Genomic DNA, 16,562 nt, shown 5'->3' on the forward strand with positions numbered 1-16,562 from the left:
TGCACTTTGCACTACATAGGGTACACTACACGCAAAGTCAAGCTCCGTATCAGCGAGCATAAAAGCACGATTCGCTGCATGAAACAGTCCACTTGTCTGACTGATCATTTCCTGGCCAAAAAACATAGGGCAGATGATTTAAGATGGCTCGTTCTGGAACGCCCCTTTATCCCCCAACACGTAACAGACATCTCCAAGTTCCTATTCTCTAGGGAACAAAGGTGGATTTTCAAATTAAAGACAGACACACAAGGTTTAAATGACAGCATACCGTGGGCCTCTCTTTGAAGCTTCAGGATCAATTTATCCATTTAAAGACTTGCTGAGACGCAAACGTCTCAAGAATTCATTGACTCTTGGTATTCATATTAGAGCAATAAGTTATTTTACCTGATATGGTTTTTGTACCCTAAAAAGCTTTCTGAACTACTCCTAAGAGATACCTTTATGTTGAGGTACTTAATGCTTGACGCTTGCATATAGGTTTACTGAAACGAATGTTGTGTGTTAACATTGTGTACTGGTCAACACTTTCTCTCATAATCCGAGTTGGTTGTTGCATATGTTGCCACATCTAGTGACATGAAAGCAAAAACCTGGAGGCTGTTTTTAACAACTAGTCACGTGGTATGGCATTTTGGGTGTATGAATGCATCACTAGTGTTCATAGCCCCCTTACAGGCTTGCTTGTTCAGGCCTGAAGTGCAGAATTACTATCTAATTTCTAATTTAAAACACTTATAGAGCGCGGCGTACACCTTGCGGTTTCTTGGCGCTGGAGGTTCAGTAACTGAGGAGGAAAGACCGTGGCAGAGTGGAGTAAATTTTTAGACGGGGAAAGCCTGGCTAAAAAGAAAAGTTTTCAGGTCTCTACGGAAGGAGAGGTACTGAGTGGCAGAACGGAGATTATCTGGAAGTGAGTTCCAGAAAATGGGGGCCAAAGTTGAGAAGTTAGAACCGCCCCACTTTTTGCGTGAGAAGCGGGGGGTCTGAAGAAGGAACTTGGAGGAAGACCGGAGATTTCTGGCAGGGACATAGGGTTTAATTAGTGAGGCGATGAAAGCGGGGGCAGTGCCCAGGCGGGCCTGAAAAACCATGCATCCAATCTTAAAAAGGGAGCGTTGTTTCACAGGGAGCCAGTGAAGCTTTTTTAAAAGGGGAGTGGAATGATGGTAGCGTGGAAGGCTGTATATCAGCCTGGCCGCCTGGTTCTGGACAACTTGGAGTCTACGCAAGCTGTATGCTGGAATGCCATGATAAAGGGCGTTGGCGTAGTCCAATCGTGAAATTACCAGGGCGGCTATGATGATCTTAAGTGCCTGGGGGGAGAAGAAGCGGGAAACGGAACGGATAGTACGGAGAGTGAGGAAACAGGAGGAAACCACGGAACTAATTTGTGAGTGAAGAGTGAGCTGGTTATTCATTTTAACACCCAAAGTTTTGACCACAGTGGAGGGGGACGGTGCCGGGCCAAGAGAGGGGGGCCAGAAAAGGGAGTTCCAGGGGCTGGATGAACCACCAGTGAGAACCAACTCGGTCTTATCAGGGTTCAGTTTGAGATGGTTGTGATTCATCCAGTCCCTGATGAATGTCATAGTTGACTGGAAATTCGAGACCGAAAAGAGAGAGGGGGACAGATCAAAGATGAGCTGGAGGTCATCCGCGTAGTTGTAAACAGTGACCTCCAGCTGCTGGAGTGCATAGATAAGAGGAAAGATATAAAGATTAAAGAGTAAGGGAGAGAGAGAGGAGCCCTGGGGGACACCACAAGTGACAGAGAGAGGGGTGGAAGTGAAATCGCCTAGTCGGACCGCCTGAGTGCGGTCCCTCAGAAAGGAGGAGAGCCAGACCAAAGCTGATCCCCCGATGCCGGCCGCCTTGACACGGGCAAGTAAGATGGTATGGTCCACTGTGTCAAAGGCGGCGGAAAGATCAAGGAGGACCAGTGCCTGGTAGTTGTTGTCATCCATACCCTTTCTGAGGTTATCGAGGACTGAGACTACGACCGATTCGGTCGAATGCCTGGGGCGGAATCCTGCCTGGCGAGAGGCCAGCCCCCCATTTGCCTCAATGTGAGCGCTCACTACCGCGGTGACATGGCGTTCCATCACCTTGCCCAGAAAGGGCAGCAGGGAGATGGGGCGAAAATTAGCCGAGATGGAAGGGTCCGCGCCGGGTTTCTTAAGCAGAGGCACTATGGTAGCGGCCTTAAGTACAGGGGTCACAACACCCTGAGCCAAGGAGCTGTTAAGGAAAGCAATAGGGGGGTCAGGGCAGCTAGAGTAGATTTGCTGTAAGATGCGTGCGGGACAGACATCCGCCGGAGACCCGGACTTTACTTTAGGGAGTATTGCTAGAAAGGATTCCTGAGTGAGGGGAGGGAACAGAGTGAGAAGATTCTGGGCAGTGGGGGGGGAGGGATCAACGAAAGCAGGCGAAGGTAATGGGATATTGGCCTTGATAGTTGTGATTTTGTCAATGAAATAGTGATTGAGTTGATCGCAGAGGGGCTGGGATGGTGGGATTTGGGACGAGGATCGGTCAGAGAATGCCAGGTCATTCACAATGCCAAAGATTACCCTGGGTTTGTTGTCAGCGGACGTAATTTTCATGGAGAAGTAATCAGTTTTTGCAGCCAGGATTGCTGATTTATATTTAGCCAGTAGTGCCAGGAAATGAGTTTTAGATGAAAGGCTGTAATCTCTCCTCCACTGCCTCTCCGCCCGTCGGGCACTCAGTTTGAGTTCTTTTAGGTGGTCATTAAACCATCTATTGGAGTCCTTGAGTCGACGAATGGAAATGCGACGTAGAGGAGCCACTGAGTCGCAACCTCCAGCCAGCCAGATGTTACTATGGGGTTCTTCAAACGCAATCAGTGTGGAGGCTTATGAAATGCTCTATAAATTCAAAATTCCCTGCACAATGCCCCTACGCTTGTACATTAGGTACGATTGCAGCATTCGATCATTGAATCTTACGTGGCATAGCGGTGAACACAAGGCATGCGTCTCTCTGACACGCATGCGCTCGTCAATAACACTGGGTGCTGACATCTGCGCACTGGTTCTTTACAATATACGGTGAATACGAGATGTGCGTCTCTCTGACACGCATGCGCTCGTCAATAACACTGGCTGCTGACATCTGCGCACTGGTTCTTTTCAATACGCACGCTCATAGGCGAGATTTTCAGTTACGCACATGCCTATTTTGTCCAGCGGATGTCGGGCGAATCTGGATGCATCCGCACCTGGTGTCAATTTACAATGATTATTCCAACAGCACCGCACATAAAAGGACCCCTCCCCTTCCTGCCGTTACCTCACAGACAGCTCGTTGGCTAGTCTGAAGTACCGACGGACAGGTAAGGTTGGTAGGGGATCGGTTGGGGATGTTGCTGGATGTTGCTGGATGTTGTGTAGAGGCTTTCCACTGTAATTAGTCGGAGGGTCTCTGTGGTAATTGAGAGTTGGGGAACCTTACTTCCTGTACCAGCATTTATTTCTCGAGGTAGCTAGGCTGCCTACATGTTCGAGAACAACACAGTAACATGTGAACTTTTTTGAAACTCCATATATGACACAAAATTATAGTTCTGTCCTCAGTCATGTTAGATCAGATGAAGGCAGCTTTTTGGCAAATATATCATTTCTTTTATCTGCAATTTTGCACTATAAGACACAAAATTATAGTTCTGTCTTTAATCATGTTAGATCACATTAAGGCAGCCTTTTTGGCAAATACATTATTTTATTTACCTGCAATGACGCACTCATGGGTTTTCTTGAGATCCTTGATTTTTTAGGTTTGATATATCGTTTAAAGGTATGTGTGTAGAGCTTGTATCAGATAAGTATCAGTGTGCAACTTATCTGTTCTCCTCCACATTTAAACAGAGCGGTGCCTCCATCTCCGAGCAGTCAGCCGGGTGAGGTGAGGCGGTTCCCCCACAAAAGGCTGGGTGAGTTTCCATCATAGTCCATGTGCTATTGTATTGATAAAATCATTTGTTTTTTTGTAATAATGGCAGTGCAAGAATTGGCACTACTGAATAGTGGCCAGCAATGCTGTTTTCTTGTGTGGGATGTCCTTTCCAGATGGTTGACGTTTTGGACTCTCCTCTTTAGGGAAGAAGACATTTATCTTGCGTCCAAGTACGAGATTGCTCGTCTGGTAGGGTGGCTTTTGCCACTAATTTTATATGACGTTCACTTTGTGTTGTATGTCTTCTGCTTTTGACACTTCATTAGCAACATATTTTTCCTGCAGTAGCATCCATCTTGTTTTTCGGTCCTGAAGAAAGCCGGGTCAGGTGACCATTCCGGCTGAAACATGTTGACCATACCATAATTGAGCCAGGAATTAGTCTATTTTGTTAAAGACTATAGGTTTCTTTTAGATATGAAACTTGGCTAATTTTCAATAAACATATTTTTTGTCCAAGTATTCATTTTTAACTTCACATTTTCACGGGAGCACTGCACATCACGTGAGTCCTTAGGTCGTGGGTGCAAACCCTGGCAGGAGTACTTTCTTCTGGGAATCAGTGGCCTGTGCACTTAGCAGAACCTTTTGTGGCCCGCGATTGTGGGCGCAGACTGTGATTCCCCAGAGTTCCAGATGACGATGCTCCGCCATTAAGGGTGGGCTGATGGACTCTTAACTCCTGTCGGGTGTTGTCCCGACCACCCGAGGGATCCCTTACACTTTTTGACAGCAGGTATTGGTTCACTATTTCTTTGTCAATGGACTTGGCACCTTCTGATAGTTTTTTGTAGTACTCTGAAGGGATTGGAGGTGTAATAGTCCTTAAACTAATTGTCCCTTTTTGACCCCTTGATAAAGTGAGTTGTTTGGTGATTAGAGCAGCTACGGCTGCAGGTCTAGTTTATACTCTAGGAATCTCTAGCAGTTGTATTCCGCTCCCTATTGTCTTTGACCTTAAGTACCCTTTCCCATGATGGCTGACTTTGCAGGTTTAGCCTTCGACGATGAAACATTGAGTAACATACTGTCAGACAATCCCAGTATCCTTGATTCCCTACCAGAAATGACTGGGAATCCTAAGGATGACTGGGCTACCTTACTCAATCTTAGAAAAACACAATCACGCACAGCAGTCCATGGCCTGGTCATGGCTGAATACTTACGAGGGAAGTGTGCCCCTACTGGTCTAATTGTTACCAACGCACCGAGATTGTTTCTCAATGATAAACAATTCATACGAGATTGGTCACTCATCGCCTGGCGGTGCACCCGTGACTGGTTAATTCTGATTATCAGCACGGCGAAACGCCAGGCGGATGCCATCCTCATTGAAATTCAAACTTTAGAAGGGCAAATCAAAACTACTATTACATCAGCTCTTTTTAAAAAACAAATGGAAGAGACCAATAAGACTAATAAAGAATACAGAGACAACATCTTGATTAACAAAATAGACAAATTCAAGAAAGATCTGGCCCGTTTCTCTTGGGAGAAAGTCTACCCGTACACGAGTGACACCTATGTGGCCCCAGTATTTAATAACAAAGGGAGACGTTACGGGTCTAACTACTCATCGTCTGGGTCCGAAATTGGGTCTGATGATTCTGACTCCTCCACAACAGGGGCCCCTCAAGGGAGGGGTAGAGGACAGTCTCGTAGATTTAACAGGAGGCGCGGAACCCAAAAATGTTTTCCTAACCAAGGCCAATGGTGGCCACCGGCTCCATGGGGCTATCAACCGCCCCTGTTTCCACCACATATGCAAGCCTATCCACCACAACAGCAATTTTATCCCAATCAGTCTTTTTTAGAGCAGGGACCAGGTCGCACCAGAGGGAAACGGAGAGGCACCCCCACGGTCCACTGGCAAACGGACCAGATTTTCCCAAACACTCGGAGCAGGAGGGGCAATCAACAACCAACAACCAATCCGACCAGCGAGTGAATGACCTCGTGGTCAATCTCAGCTCTAAAATCCTTACGACAGATGAACAGAGTGTTCTTAACAGAGGTTTGGGTTTTGTGCCCACATATTCAGGCGATCCATTCGCATTGAGATGTGAACTTGAGAATTTCTTTAGAAAAATTCGGCTTCAGTTTTTCTTCAAAAACAGCGAGTTGGCCGATAATGTTTCCTCCAGTGTTGATACCAACATTGTGAACACTGGATTACGCCCCAAAAGCAATTTTACACCTCTGACCCATCAGGTCCCCTCGCAAGTCTCCACCTTTGAAAAGGCAGTCACCCATGACATGATGTCACTATGTGACACACGGTCCACTAATTACTGTAATTTCTCCAAGAAGGACAAAATCGCTCTTCAGAACCTGATCAAAGATACGTCTGTCATTATCAAGCCGGCGGACAAAGGTGGGGCTACGGTTCTGCAAGACATCAACGTCTATCGAACCGAGTGCCTCAGACAGTTATCGGATGAGAAATCCTATCGGGTTTTGGAATCAGATCCTACCTCTAGACATACCATGGAGATCAAACAGCTGGTAGAGGAAGGGGAGGCAGAAGGATGGATTACGCCACACGAGGCTAAATTTTTGGTGACCAACAACCCTGTTATGCCCTATTTTTACTGCCTCCCTAAAATCCACAAACAACAACGACCGCCTCCTGGACGACCCATTATATCTGGGATCGGCTCATTATTGGAGCCTTTGTCCAAATTTGTGGATGTGTTTCTGCGGCCCATGGTCACCGAGATGCCGACCTATCTCAAAGATACGTCTGACGTCTTACGGATCCTACCTGAGATTGAATACAACACTGATACTGACCTTTTGGTTAGCTTTGACGTGGAGTCACTTTATACGTGCATCCCACAACTAGAGACCCTCGACTCCATCAGAGGACTACTGGAAGCGCGTATGTCTGACAGCATGACCCCCGTCCCTTTTGTCATGGAGTGTGCCAGACTGGCCATGACTGAGAACTTTTTCAGATTTGAGGACCAGATCTTTCTTCAGAAATCTGGCACGTCTATGGGCAGTGTTTTTGCGCCCAGCCTCGCCAACCTCTATGTTCATCTATTTGAGCAAAACTGTGTACTCAACCACAGCAACCCATATCGTCATCAATTGGTGCTGTGGAAGAGTTACATAGATGACGTACTGGTGGTATGGCGGGGCACAAGCCAAGAGGTTCTTTCCTTTCACTCCTGGCTTAATCAACAGAATGCCTTTTTGAATTTTACCATCGAATTCAACCAACAAAGGTTAGCCTTTCTGGACGTCTCCATTTTTGTCCATGAGAATTCACTACATTGTGAATTATACAAAAAACCTATGTCAAGGAACTCCCTTTTGTCCTTTAATAGCTATCATCCTAGGGCACTAAGGGAAAATCTTCCGGTGGGCCAATTCCTGCGAATTCGCAGGAATTGTTCCACTAGAGAGCTTTTTGATAAGCATGCTAAAGAACTAGCTACACAGCTACAGTCACGACAGTACCCCAAGCGCCTGGTGCGACGAGCATGGAAACGAGCATCAAACAACAATCGGGATGCTCTACTAGATGTCAACACATCGAGGACCTCTACTGATAGACTCACTTTTGTCACCACCTTCTGCACTCTGTCCAACCGCATACAGAAAACGGTGCGAAAACATTGGCATATACTAAATATAGCATCTGAGAACATTTTGCCCCCTCTTTTCGCATTTAAGAAGGGTCCGAGCTTACGCGACAGCTTAGTACATACACGGCCATTGTCGCATCGTACACGCGGGGCCAACACCCTGTGGTCACTACCTCCGGTACGAGGCCACTTTCCATGTGGCTCCTGTAGCGTTTGTCCTCAGACCATCAAGACCACAAAGGTGGACATAGGTACAGGCCGCCCTTGGATACTACACAATCACACAAACTGCAACTCGGAATGTGTGATCTACAGAATCACGTGCCCTTGCACTTTGCACTACATAGGGTACACTACACGCAAAGTCAAGCTCCGTATCAGCGAGCATAAAAGCACGATTCGCTGCATGAAACAGTCCACTTGTCTGACTGATCATTTCCTGGCCAAAAAACATAGGGCAGATGATTTAAGATGGCTCGTTCTGGAACGCCCCTTTATCCCCCAACACGTAACAGACATCTCCAAGTTCCTATTCTCTAGGGAACAAAGGTGGATTTTCAAATTAAAGACAGACACACAAGGTTTAAATGACAGCATACCGTGGGCCTCTCTTTGAAGCTTCAGGTTCAATTTATCCATTTAAAGACTTGCTGAGACGCAAACGTCTCAAGAATTCATTGACTCTTGGTATTCATATTAGAGCAATAAGTTATTTTACCTGATATGGTTTTTGTACCCTAAAAAGCTTTCTGAACTACTCCTAAGAGATACCTTTATGTTGAGGTACTTAATGCTTGACGTTTGCATATAGGTTTACTGAAACGAATGTTGTGTGTTAACATTGTGTACTGGTCAACACTTTCTCTGATAATCCGAGTTGGTTGTTGCATATGTTGCCACATCTAGTGACATGAAAGCAAAAACCTGGAGGCTGTTTTTAACAACTAGCCACGTGGTATGGCATTTTGGGTGTATGAATGCATCACTAGTGTTCATAGCCCCCTTACAGGCTTGCTTGTTCAGGCCTGAAGTGCAGAATTACTATGGGGTTCTTCAAACGCAATCAGTGTGGAGGCTTATGAAATGCTCTATAAATTCAAAATTCCCTGCACAATGCCCCTACGCTTGTACATTAGGTACGATTGCAGCATTCGATCATTGCATCTTACGTGGCATAGCGGTGAACACAAGGCATGCGTCTCTCTGACACGCATGCGCTCGTCAATAACACTGGGTGCTGACATCTGCGCACTGGTTCTTTACAATATACGGTGAATACGAGACGTGCGTCTCTCTGACACGCATGTGCTCGTCAATAACACTGGCTGCTGACATCTGCGCACTGGTTCTTTTCAATACGCACGCTCAAAGGCGAGATTTTCAGTTACGCGCATGCCTATTTTGTCCAGCGGATGTCGGGCGAATCTAGATGCATCCGCACCTGGTGTCAATTTACAATGATTATTCCAACAGCACCGCACATAAAAGGACCCCTCCCCTTCCTGCCGTTACCTCACAGACAGCTCGTTGGCTAGTCTGAAGTACCGACGGACAGGTAAGGTTGGTAGGGGTCCGGTTGGGGATGTTGCTGGATGTTGCTGGATGTTGTGTAGAGGCTTTCCACTGTAATTAGTAGGAGGGTCTCTGTGGTAATTGAGAGTTGGGGAACCTTACTTCCTGTACCAGCATTTATTTCTCGAGGTAGCTAGGCTGCCTACATGTTCGAGAACAACACAGTAACATGTGAACTTTTTTGAAACTCCATATATGACACAAAATTATAGTTCTGTCCTCAGTCATGTTAGATCAGATGAAGGCAGCTTTTTGGCAAATATATAATTTCTTTTATCTGCAATGATGCACTATAAGACACAAAATTATAGTTCTGTCTTTAATCATGTTAGATCACATTAAGGCAGCCTTTTTGGCAAATACATTATTTTATTTACCTGCAATGACGCACTCATGGGTTTTCTTGAGGTCCTTGATTTTTTAGGTTTGATATATCGTTTAAAGGTATTTGTGTAGAGCTTGTATCAGATAAGTATCAGTGTGCAACTTATCTGTTCTCCTCCACATTTAAACAGAGCGGTGCCTCCATCTCCGAGCAGTCAGCCGGGTGAGGTGAGGCGGTTCCCCCACAAAAGGCTGGGTGAGTTTCCATCATAGTCCATGTGCTATTGTATTGATAACATCATTTGTTTTTTTGTAATAATGGTAGTGCAAGAATTGGCACTACTGAATAGTGGCCAGCAATGCTGTTTTCTTGTGTGGGATGTCCTTTCCAGATGGTTGACGTTTTGGACTCTCCTCTTTAGGGAAGAAGACATTTATCTTACGTCCAAGTACGAGATTGCTCGTCTGGTAGGGTGGCTTTTGCCACTAATTTTATATGACGTTCACTTTGTGTTGTATGTCTTCTGCTTTTGACACTTCATTAGCAACATATTTTTCCTGCAGTAGCATCCATCTTGTTTTTCGGTCCTGAAGAAAGCCGGGTCAGGTGACCATTCCGGCTGAAACATGTTGACCATACCATAATTGAGCCAGGAATTAGTCTATTTTGTTAAAGACTATAGGTTTCTTTTAGATATGAAACTTGGCTAATTTTCAATAAACATATTTTTTGTCCAAGTATTCATTTTTAACTTCACATTTTCACGGGAGCACTGCACATCACGTGAGTCCTTAGGTCGTGGGTGCAAACCCTGGCAGGAGTACTTTCTTCTGGGAATCAGTGGCCTGTGCACTTAGCAGAACCTTTTGTGGCCCGCGATTGTGGGCGCAGACTGTGATTCCCCAGAGTTCCAGATGACGATGCTCCGCCAGTAAGGGTGGGCTGATGGACTCTTAACTCCTGTCGGGTGTTGTCCCGACCACCCGAGGGATCCCTTACACTTTTTGACAGCAGGTATTGGTTCACTATTTCTTTGTCAATGGACTTGGCACCTTCTGATAGTTTTTTGTAGTCCTGTTGTAACCGCCCCATCCCAGGAGTCAGTGATCCGTGCGGAAATTAGGCTCGTCGTGAGGTTCAAACACCCAGTGGTTGACTACCGCCAGCTGAGACGCCTGGTAATAGAGTCTGAGATCCGGTAAAGCGATGCCCCCGTCATACCAACCCATGGTAAGTTTGTTCATTGCGATGTGCGGCGTAAGGCCCTCCGATAGCAGTCCCCGCAATAGTCCGTCGATTTGGGAGAAATAAGAATCCGGGATCTGGATAGGGTTATTCTATAGTGCATAGAGAAAGCACGGGAGTGCTAACATTTTGAAAAGGGACGCACATCCAAGAAGAGTGAGAGGGAGAGAGCGCCAGTGCACGACGTCTGATTTAAAACGCTGGAGAGGTCCATGTAAATTGTGTTCGAAAAAGAGATCAGGGTCAGGAGTAACGAAAATGCCCAAGTATCGAAAACCCCGAGGTGCCACCGGGATTTTAAAGCCCCGAGGACTCGCAGGGGAGAACCCCACAGCGCATACATCTGGGACTTGGACCAATTTATCTGATATCCAGAGTGAGCGCCGAAAATGTGAAAAATGTGGAGCACCCGTCGCACCGACCGCGCAGGGGAGGCCAGGTATAAAAGGATATCATCGGCATACAAGGAGATACGGTCCTCGTGATATGCCGTCCACTTGAGCCCCCAACATGTTGTTTTTGTTAAAGTGAACTACTGTGTATGTAATGTTGCAAAGAGTGACTGGAGTAGGAATAGTACATTTTACCCCTCTGTCATCCAACACTTTTCCTACTGTTGTTATGTCTGGAGTGGGACTAATAACTTTAACCCCTCTACAATCCAACAGTTACCCTACTGTTGCAGTGACTTGTGTGGGAATAGTAAATTTTACCCCTACGCAATCCAACATTCTCCATACTGTTGCCCTTAGTGGAGTGGGAATAGTAAATTTTACCCATGTGTAATTAAACGCTTGACCTACTGTTGCATTTATTGTAGTGGGAATAGTAATTTGTACTTTTCCTGATTTTAATTTATTTTTGTACTGTTTTATAAATTGGAGTTGCTATACTATATGTTTTATTTGTGGAATTTTATAGTTTAGTATTTATTAATTGCATTTATATTATTATGTTTTTGTCTATTTAGAATTATAATATTTTTAATGATAATGTTTTTAATATTGTTTTTTATATTGTTTATTTTTATTTGTAATTAAATTGGTATGTTTTTTTAAAAATGTGTATGCTGTTGGGTATATATATATGTATATATATATAAATACAAACCGGATTTGATTCCTGAGGCCCACTGGAGGGCTAAAAGAGTTGTTCTAAAATGCTTTCATTATGGCACAAATCACGGAGCCCACTGGAGGATAAGAAATATATTGCACATACTTCGAACCCCAGCATGCAGCACAAGCGTAAATCATCAGAGAGACCCACCAGAGGGTAATTATCTAATTAACATGCAGAGGAGAAGAGAGGGTGTGTCAACCATTCGTGATCTGCAAGCATGCCTTTGAGAAAGGAGCGAGAGCTCTGAAACGCGTCAGGCTACAAGATTTTTTGGGAAAATAAATTCTGGTTTTTGAAAATTAAAGTTCGTGATGAACACATCTACTGTGAGTACGTCTTCAAAACAGGGCACTTGTTGAAAAAATATATATATATATATATATATATATATATTTTGTTATATTGATATATTTAAAAAATCAATTATCATATACATTGAAATTATTACTTTAATAATATTTTAGAATTAAATATATATAAATAAATGTATATATTAATATATATGTGTTAATTGTTTTTTAATCATTTTTAAATTCATAAAATACATGGATTTTTAACTTTATTACTTTTACTTTTAAATATATTTAATGTTTATTAATTGATTTTATATATAAAAAACAATATTTTTGACATCTATATCAGCTACATCGATATTTTTGTTCTGATATTTATGTCATTTAAAGTATAGGTATAGAATGTTGATATTTTTGTGGTCGATAATTTTGTAGGTCGATGTTAGTGGCCTTGATATTCTGTCAGTGAACCATTCGCACTAATGGCTCTCAGTGAGAGCTATACATAACTTAACGATCTGTTTTAGTAATATATTTTTTGCAAATATAGCATAAAACAGAAAGTGGTGTGTCCCCCCCCCCCCCCATATGATTGTACCACAATCACAAAAGAAAAAAAGATGATAGAAATGTTTTATATAATCAGGGAATTATTTGTTCAGGAAATATTTTCTTTTGTGTATGTCTTTTCTCTTGTTCTACACATTAACAGGTTTGGAACCTAAGCGAATGTGCAAAAAAGGCCTACATAGTTCCTTATTTATTTACTAGATTACTTGACACTAATATTTAGATACCAAACATACCTACTCATTGTTTGATTACTTATGCCTGTGAGAACTCCATCTGGAACTGAGATCGTAAAGGCAACAGGACCTGAAATATATTACTATTGCCAGTCTGAACAAAAACTCTATCCCATGTGGCTAGCCACTGGAGACAACCTAGATTGCCACCTTTTAATTATGATGGAAGAATGATCTGTGTTACCTCACTCAAAATGATCACATTTATCTGAATTGATGTTTGCACTTTTGCTGTTCAGAGAAGATGAAATTTAGGTAAGGCCACCATAGGGAGGTTATATGTGGGCATTGTTCCACCTTCACTTCTCTAAGGTGAGGGGCCCTTTGTTTGCATAGGTTATGGGCTCGGTGAGGTTGCTTGTTTCCAGGCCCATGCTGGCTCTGAAAACCCATGGAGTGCAATCAGAAATGTGTTCAGCTTCAGGTTTGATGCATCATTATATTTCTTTTTCATTATTACAGAGAAGGTGCTGGATTTAAAATCAACAGATCTTTCCAAGCTGAGAGTACTGGAGCTGAAAAGGATCCTGGACAGCTGGGGAGAAGTGTGCAGAGCATGCATGGAAAAAACAGACTTTGTGAATCTTATTAAAGAGTTGGCTCCTAAATACGCCTTTTCAAATCACAGAGCGGACCTTTGATGCTCTGAAAATGCAACGCAGAGCAAGCTTTTATGCATCTTCCCTATTGACTGTGCTGATGAGTCTTAATATTTCTCAGGATGTTAGTATTTTATTTTTCATGTTAATACATAATAAAATAAGATCTTAAATCCGTAGAAAAAAATATTGCATTTTTGTATTCTATGACAGTGATGTATGATTTAAGTATTTTCAAACTATATTGCTTCTTGATACTGTTTCACTGGTTACTGATTGAAGCCTGCTAAGAAAAATGAGTTAAATTATAACAGTTTAAACAGTTTCAGTTTAAGTGGTATCTGCGCGTGCACCATTTTGAGACTCTGTCTTTTTCACTAGGACTCACAGCTAGTGGGGCCAAGGAAAATGGTCTGTGCCCAAAAGTAAACCTCATAATGCCTCCACTCTATGGGTAAACGTAAATGAGCAGTCAAGGCCTAGAGGTAAAAACAGGCCCCCTGGCTATGCACTCTATACATTGATCACAATCACTAGATGATGAACTTGGTGAAGTCTGGCAATAAAAAGCACAATGCCACAACAAGGCAGTCACTGCACCTCTAAAAGTGATAAGGAATGTTCACAAACAAATGATCGCGATCACAAATGTCTTCGATCAATTCAATGCAAAATAGAGAATTTGACATCCTTCCTCCAAAATGAAGTTTCTTTGTTTCAAGTATTAACGTTCTCTATTGATTATCCTAGTGTTCATGAATATCTAAAACAGTAGAGAACAAACTCTTTGTCAATTGACATTGAGTTTACCTAGCAACTTGCAAAAAGGGGACCAGTGTTTTCAAATTTGAAGAGTGCATTTTCAGGTTGCAGGAATATTAGCCTAGGTTTAAGGGCAGTGGTGGAGGGCACCCAAAATGGGAATAACTTGCTACTTAGGTGCCTTAGTGGCTCACTGTCAGTTGTTCCACACCCAAGGGAGACCATGTATGAAGATGATCAGGTCAGACCTGTATCTAACCCAAAAAAGGATTGGAGCCCAAAGATACAAAGGACTCCTCTCAGGCTACACAAGTTTCTGTGTTTAAAAGCGTTATCGGCCTGTAGGATGCAGGGAGCGTGGGATCTCTGTGTGGCTGCAGGAAGGTCACCAGGATCGATGTCCGCAGTGATTCCGGAAGTATCTTTCTGGCTAATGCCTCATCGTAAATGGAAGCCAGTCGGGGCGCCAGCTGGGCCACGAATGTGCTATAATACTTAAGTGGAAAGCCGTCCATACCCGGTGCCTTCTTGCGTGCCAAAGACCTGATCGCTTGTGTTACGCCTGCAGGTGTGACCTTCTTATCCAATTCCTTCCTGTCTTTGGGGGAGATCCTGGGCATGGGCAATGGGCCTAGGAATTGGGCAAGCTCTCTCGGCATCTCAGCCTGTGGGGCCCGGTATATTTCCGCGTAGTATTCGTGAAATATGCACAATATGTCAATTTGGGAGTGTTTGAGCTGTCCGTCTGTGTCTATAATTTCTGTGATGAGGTGTGGCGTTGTGTCCTGTTTGACTAACCAGGCCAGAAGTGACCCCGGTCTATTGCCCTCCCAGTGTGTTTTAGCCGCATAAGCACGAAAGTTGTATTTGCGCAGGTCCCGCATCTTTTCTGCGTGGGAGTATTTTGCTATGGACAGTTGTGCCAGTGTGGCTTTCCCCTGGTCTATGCTTTTCGATAATTCCTCCAATTTAGTCTCTGCATTTTGTAGGGCACTTTCCAGCACTCTCCTCACCCCCACCACCTGTTGGATGCAATGTCCCCTGGCGCTAACTTTGAATGCGTCCCACTCTATTGATCTGGAGGATGCCGTGCCATCGTTCCGTAGAAAGTGTTCCTGAATATATTCCCCATAGGTTTGGCAGAATGCCGGGTCAGTGAGGCATTCTTGGGGTAGCTTCCATGTTGGGATTGGGGGATGAGGCTGTCGCCATCTGAGGACCACTGTGTGTGCGTCGTGATCCGATACTATCCTGCCCAGATAGTCTGTGTCTTGTACTTTGGGCAGAAGTATCGCAGAGCACAGGAACCTGTCGAGTATGACTCTCAGATTGTGTGGGATGGAGTGAAAGGAGTAAAGCTTTGTGGTTGGGTTCCGTGCCCTCCAGACATCAGTCAGTGCCCACCTATCCACCCATCTACGGAAGCGTGCCGCTTGTTTGTATGCCGGTGAGTGTACCTGTGGGGGATGTGATCTGTCTAGGTGTGGGTCTAGTGTGCAATTGTAGTCCCCCCTTAGGAGCCATGGAGTCGACGTATGGTGTGCCAGTGCGCTCGTGAGTCTGTCCCAATATTGTTCTTGCTCTACGTTGGGGGCGTATATACTTCCTATGAGCAGCTTGTACCCTCTAACAGCCCTGTCAGCAGTGCATACCGCCCTTCTTTGTCTATTAGTCTTGTTTGCTCTCTGAAAGGTACCCCCGGCCTGATCCATATGAGTGCACCTCTGGCGAATGCGGAATACTTTGTGGCGCAGATAATGCCCCGCCACTTTTTATGCAGCCTGTCCACCTCCCCCGCAGTCAGGTGTGTCTCTTGTAGGACGGCTACATGGGCCTGCTGTCTCTTAATATATGCGTAAATAGAGTACCGCATGCGGGCCGTGTGCATTCCCCTAACATTCAACGTGATGAATTTTATGTCTGTATTAGGGATTCTGCAGGACATGTAGTGTGGGGTTGGGTTTGTGTGTTCGTGATGTATAACATCTCTTGTGCCCGTTGGGCCCATCTTGCCACCCGCCATTCATCGGTTACCAGTAATCTGTATCGTCCATTTCCGCTTTCTTGCCCATTTGAGGATACTTGGGGGATAAACGAAAGGGGAGGGGGGGTAGACTGCAACAGTGGGGAACAGTCCCAATTCCAAGGGCCTATCGCACAAGGCGATATGCCCAAACTGGTTTTCATGTGTAAACTTTAGTTCGTAACTGAGGGGGTAGCGGCGTCGTTTCTTCCCGGCTCCCGCCATTGTGGCCACCCGT

The 16,562-nt window shown here is 44.5% G+C and overlaps 1 protein-coding gene across 1 annotated transcript in view; it reads left to right on the top strand.

The window, feature by feature from the left end:
• CDNF (cerebral dopamine neurotrophic factor) overlaps window positions 1–13,712 on the top strand; it is a 185,005-nt gene extending 171,293 nt beyond the window's left edge. The window contains exon 4 of the mRNA XM_085652935.1: window positions 13,403–13,712. Coding sequence (XP_085509061.1) covers window positions 13,403–13,581 — 179 coding nt within the window. The 3' untranslated portion in view covers window positions 13,582–13,712. The remainder of the gene's footprint in view (window positions 1–13,402) is intronic.
• The last annotated feature ends 2,850 nt before the right edge of the window (window positions 13,713–16,562 follow it).

This window comes from Triturus cristatus, chromosome 4_1, assembly GCF_964204655.1.
Source record: "Triturus cristatus chromosome 4_1, aTriCri1.1, whole genome shotgun sequence".
In the NCBI taxonomy this organism is placed as follows: Eukaryota; Metazoa; Chordata; class Amphibia; order Caudata; family Salamandridae; genus Triturus; species Triturus cristatus.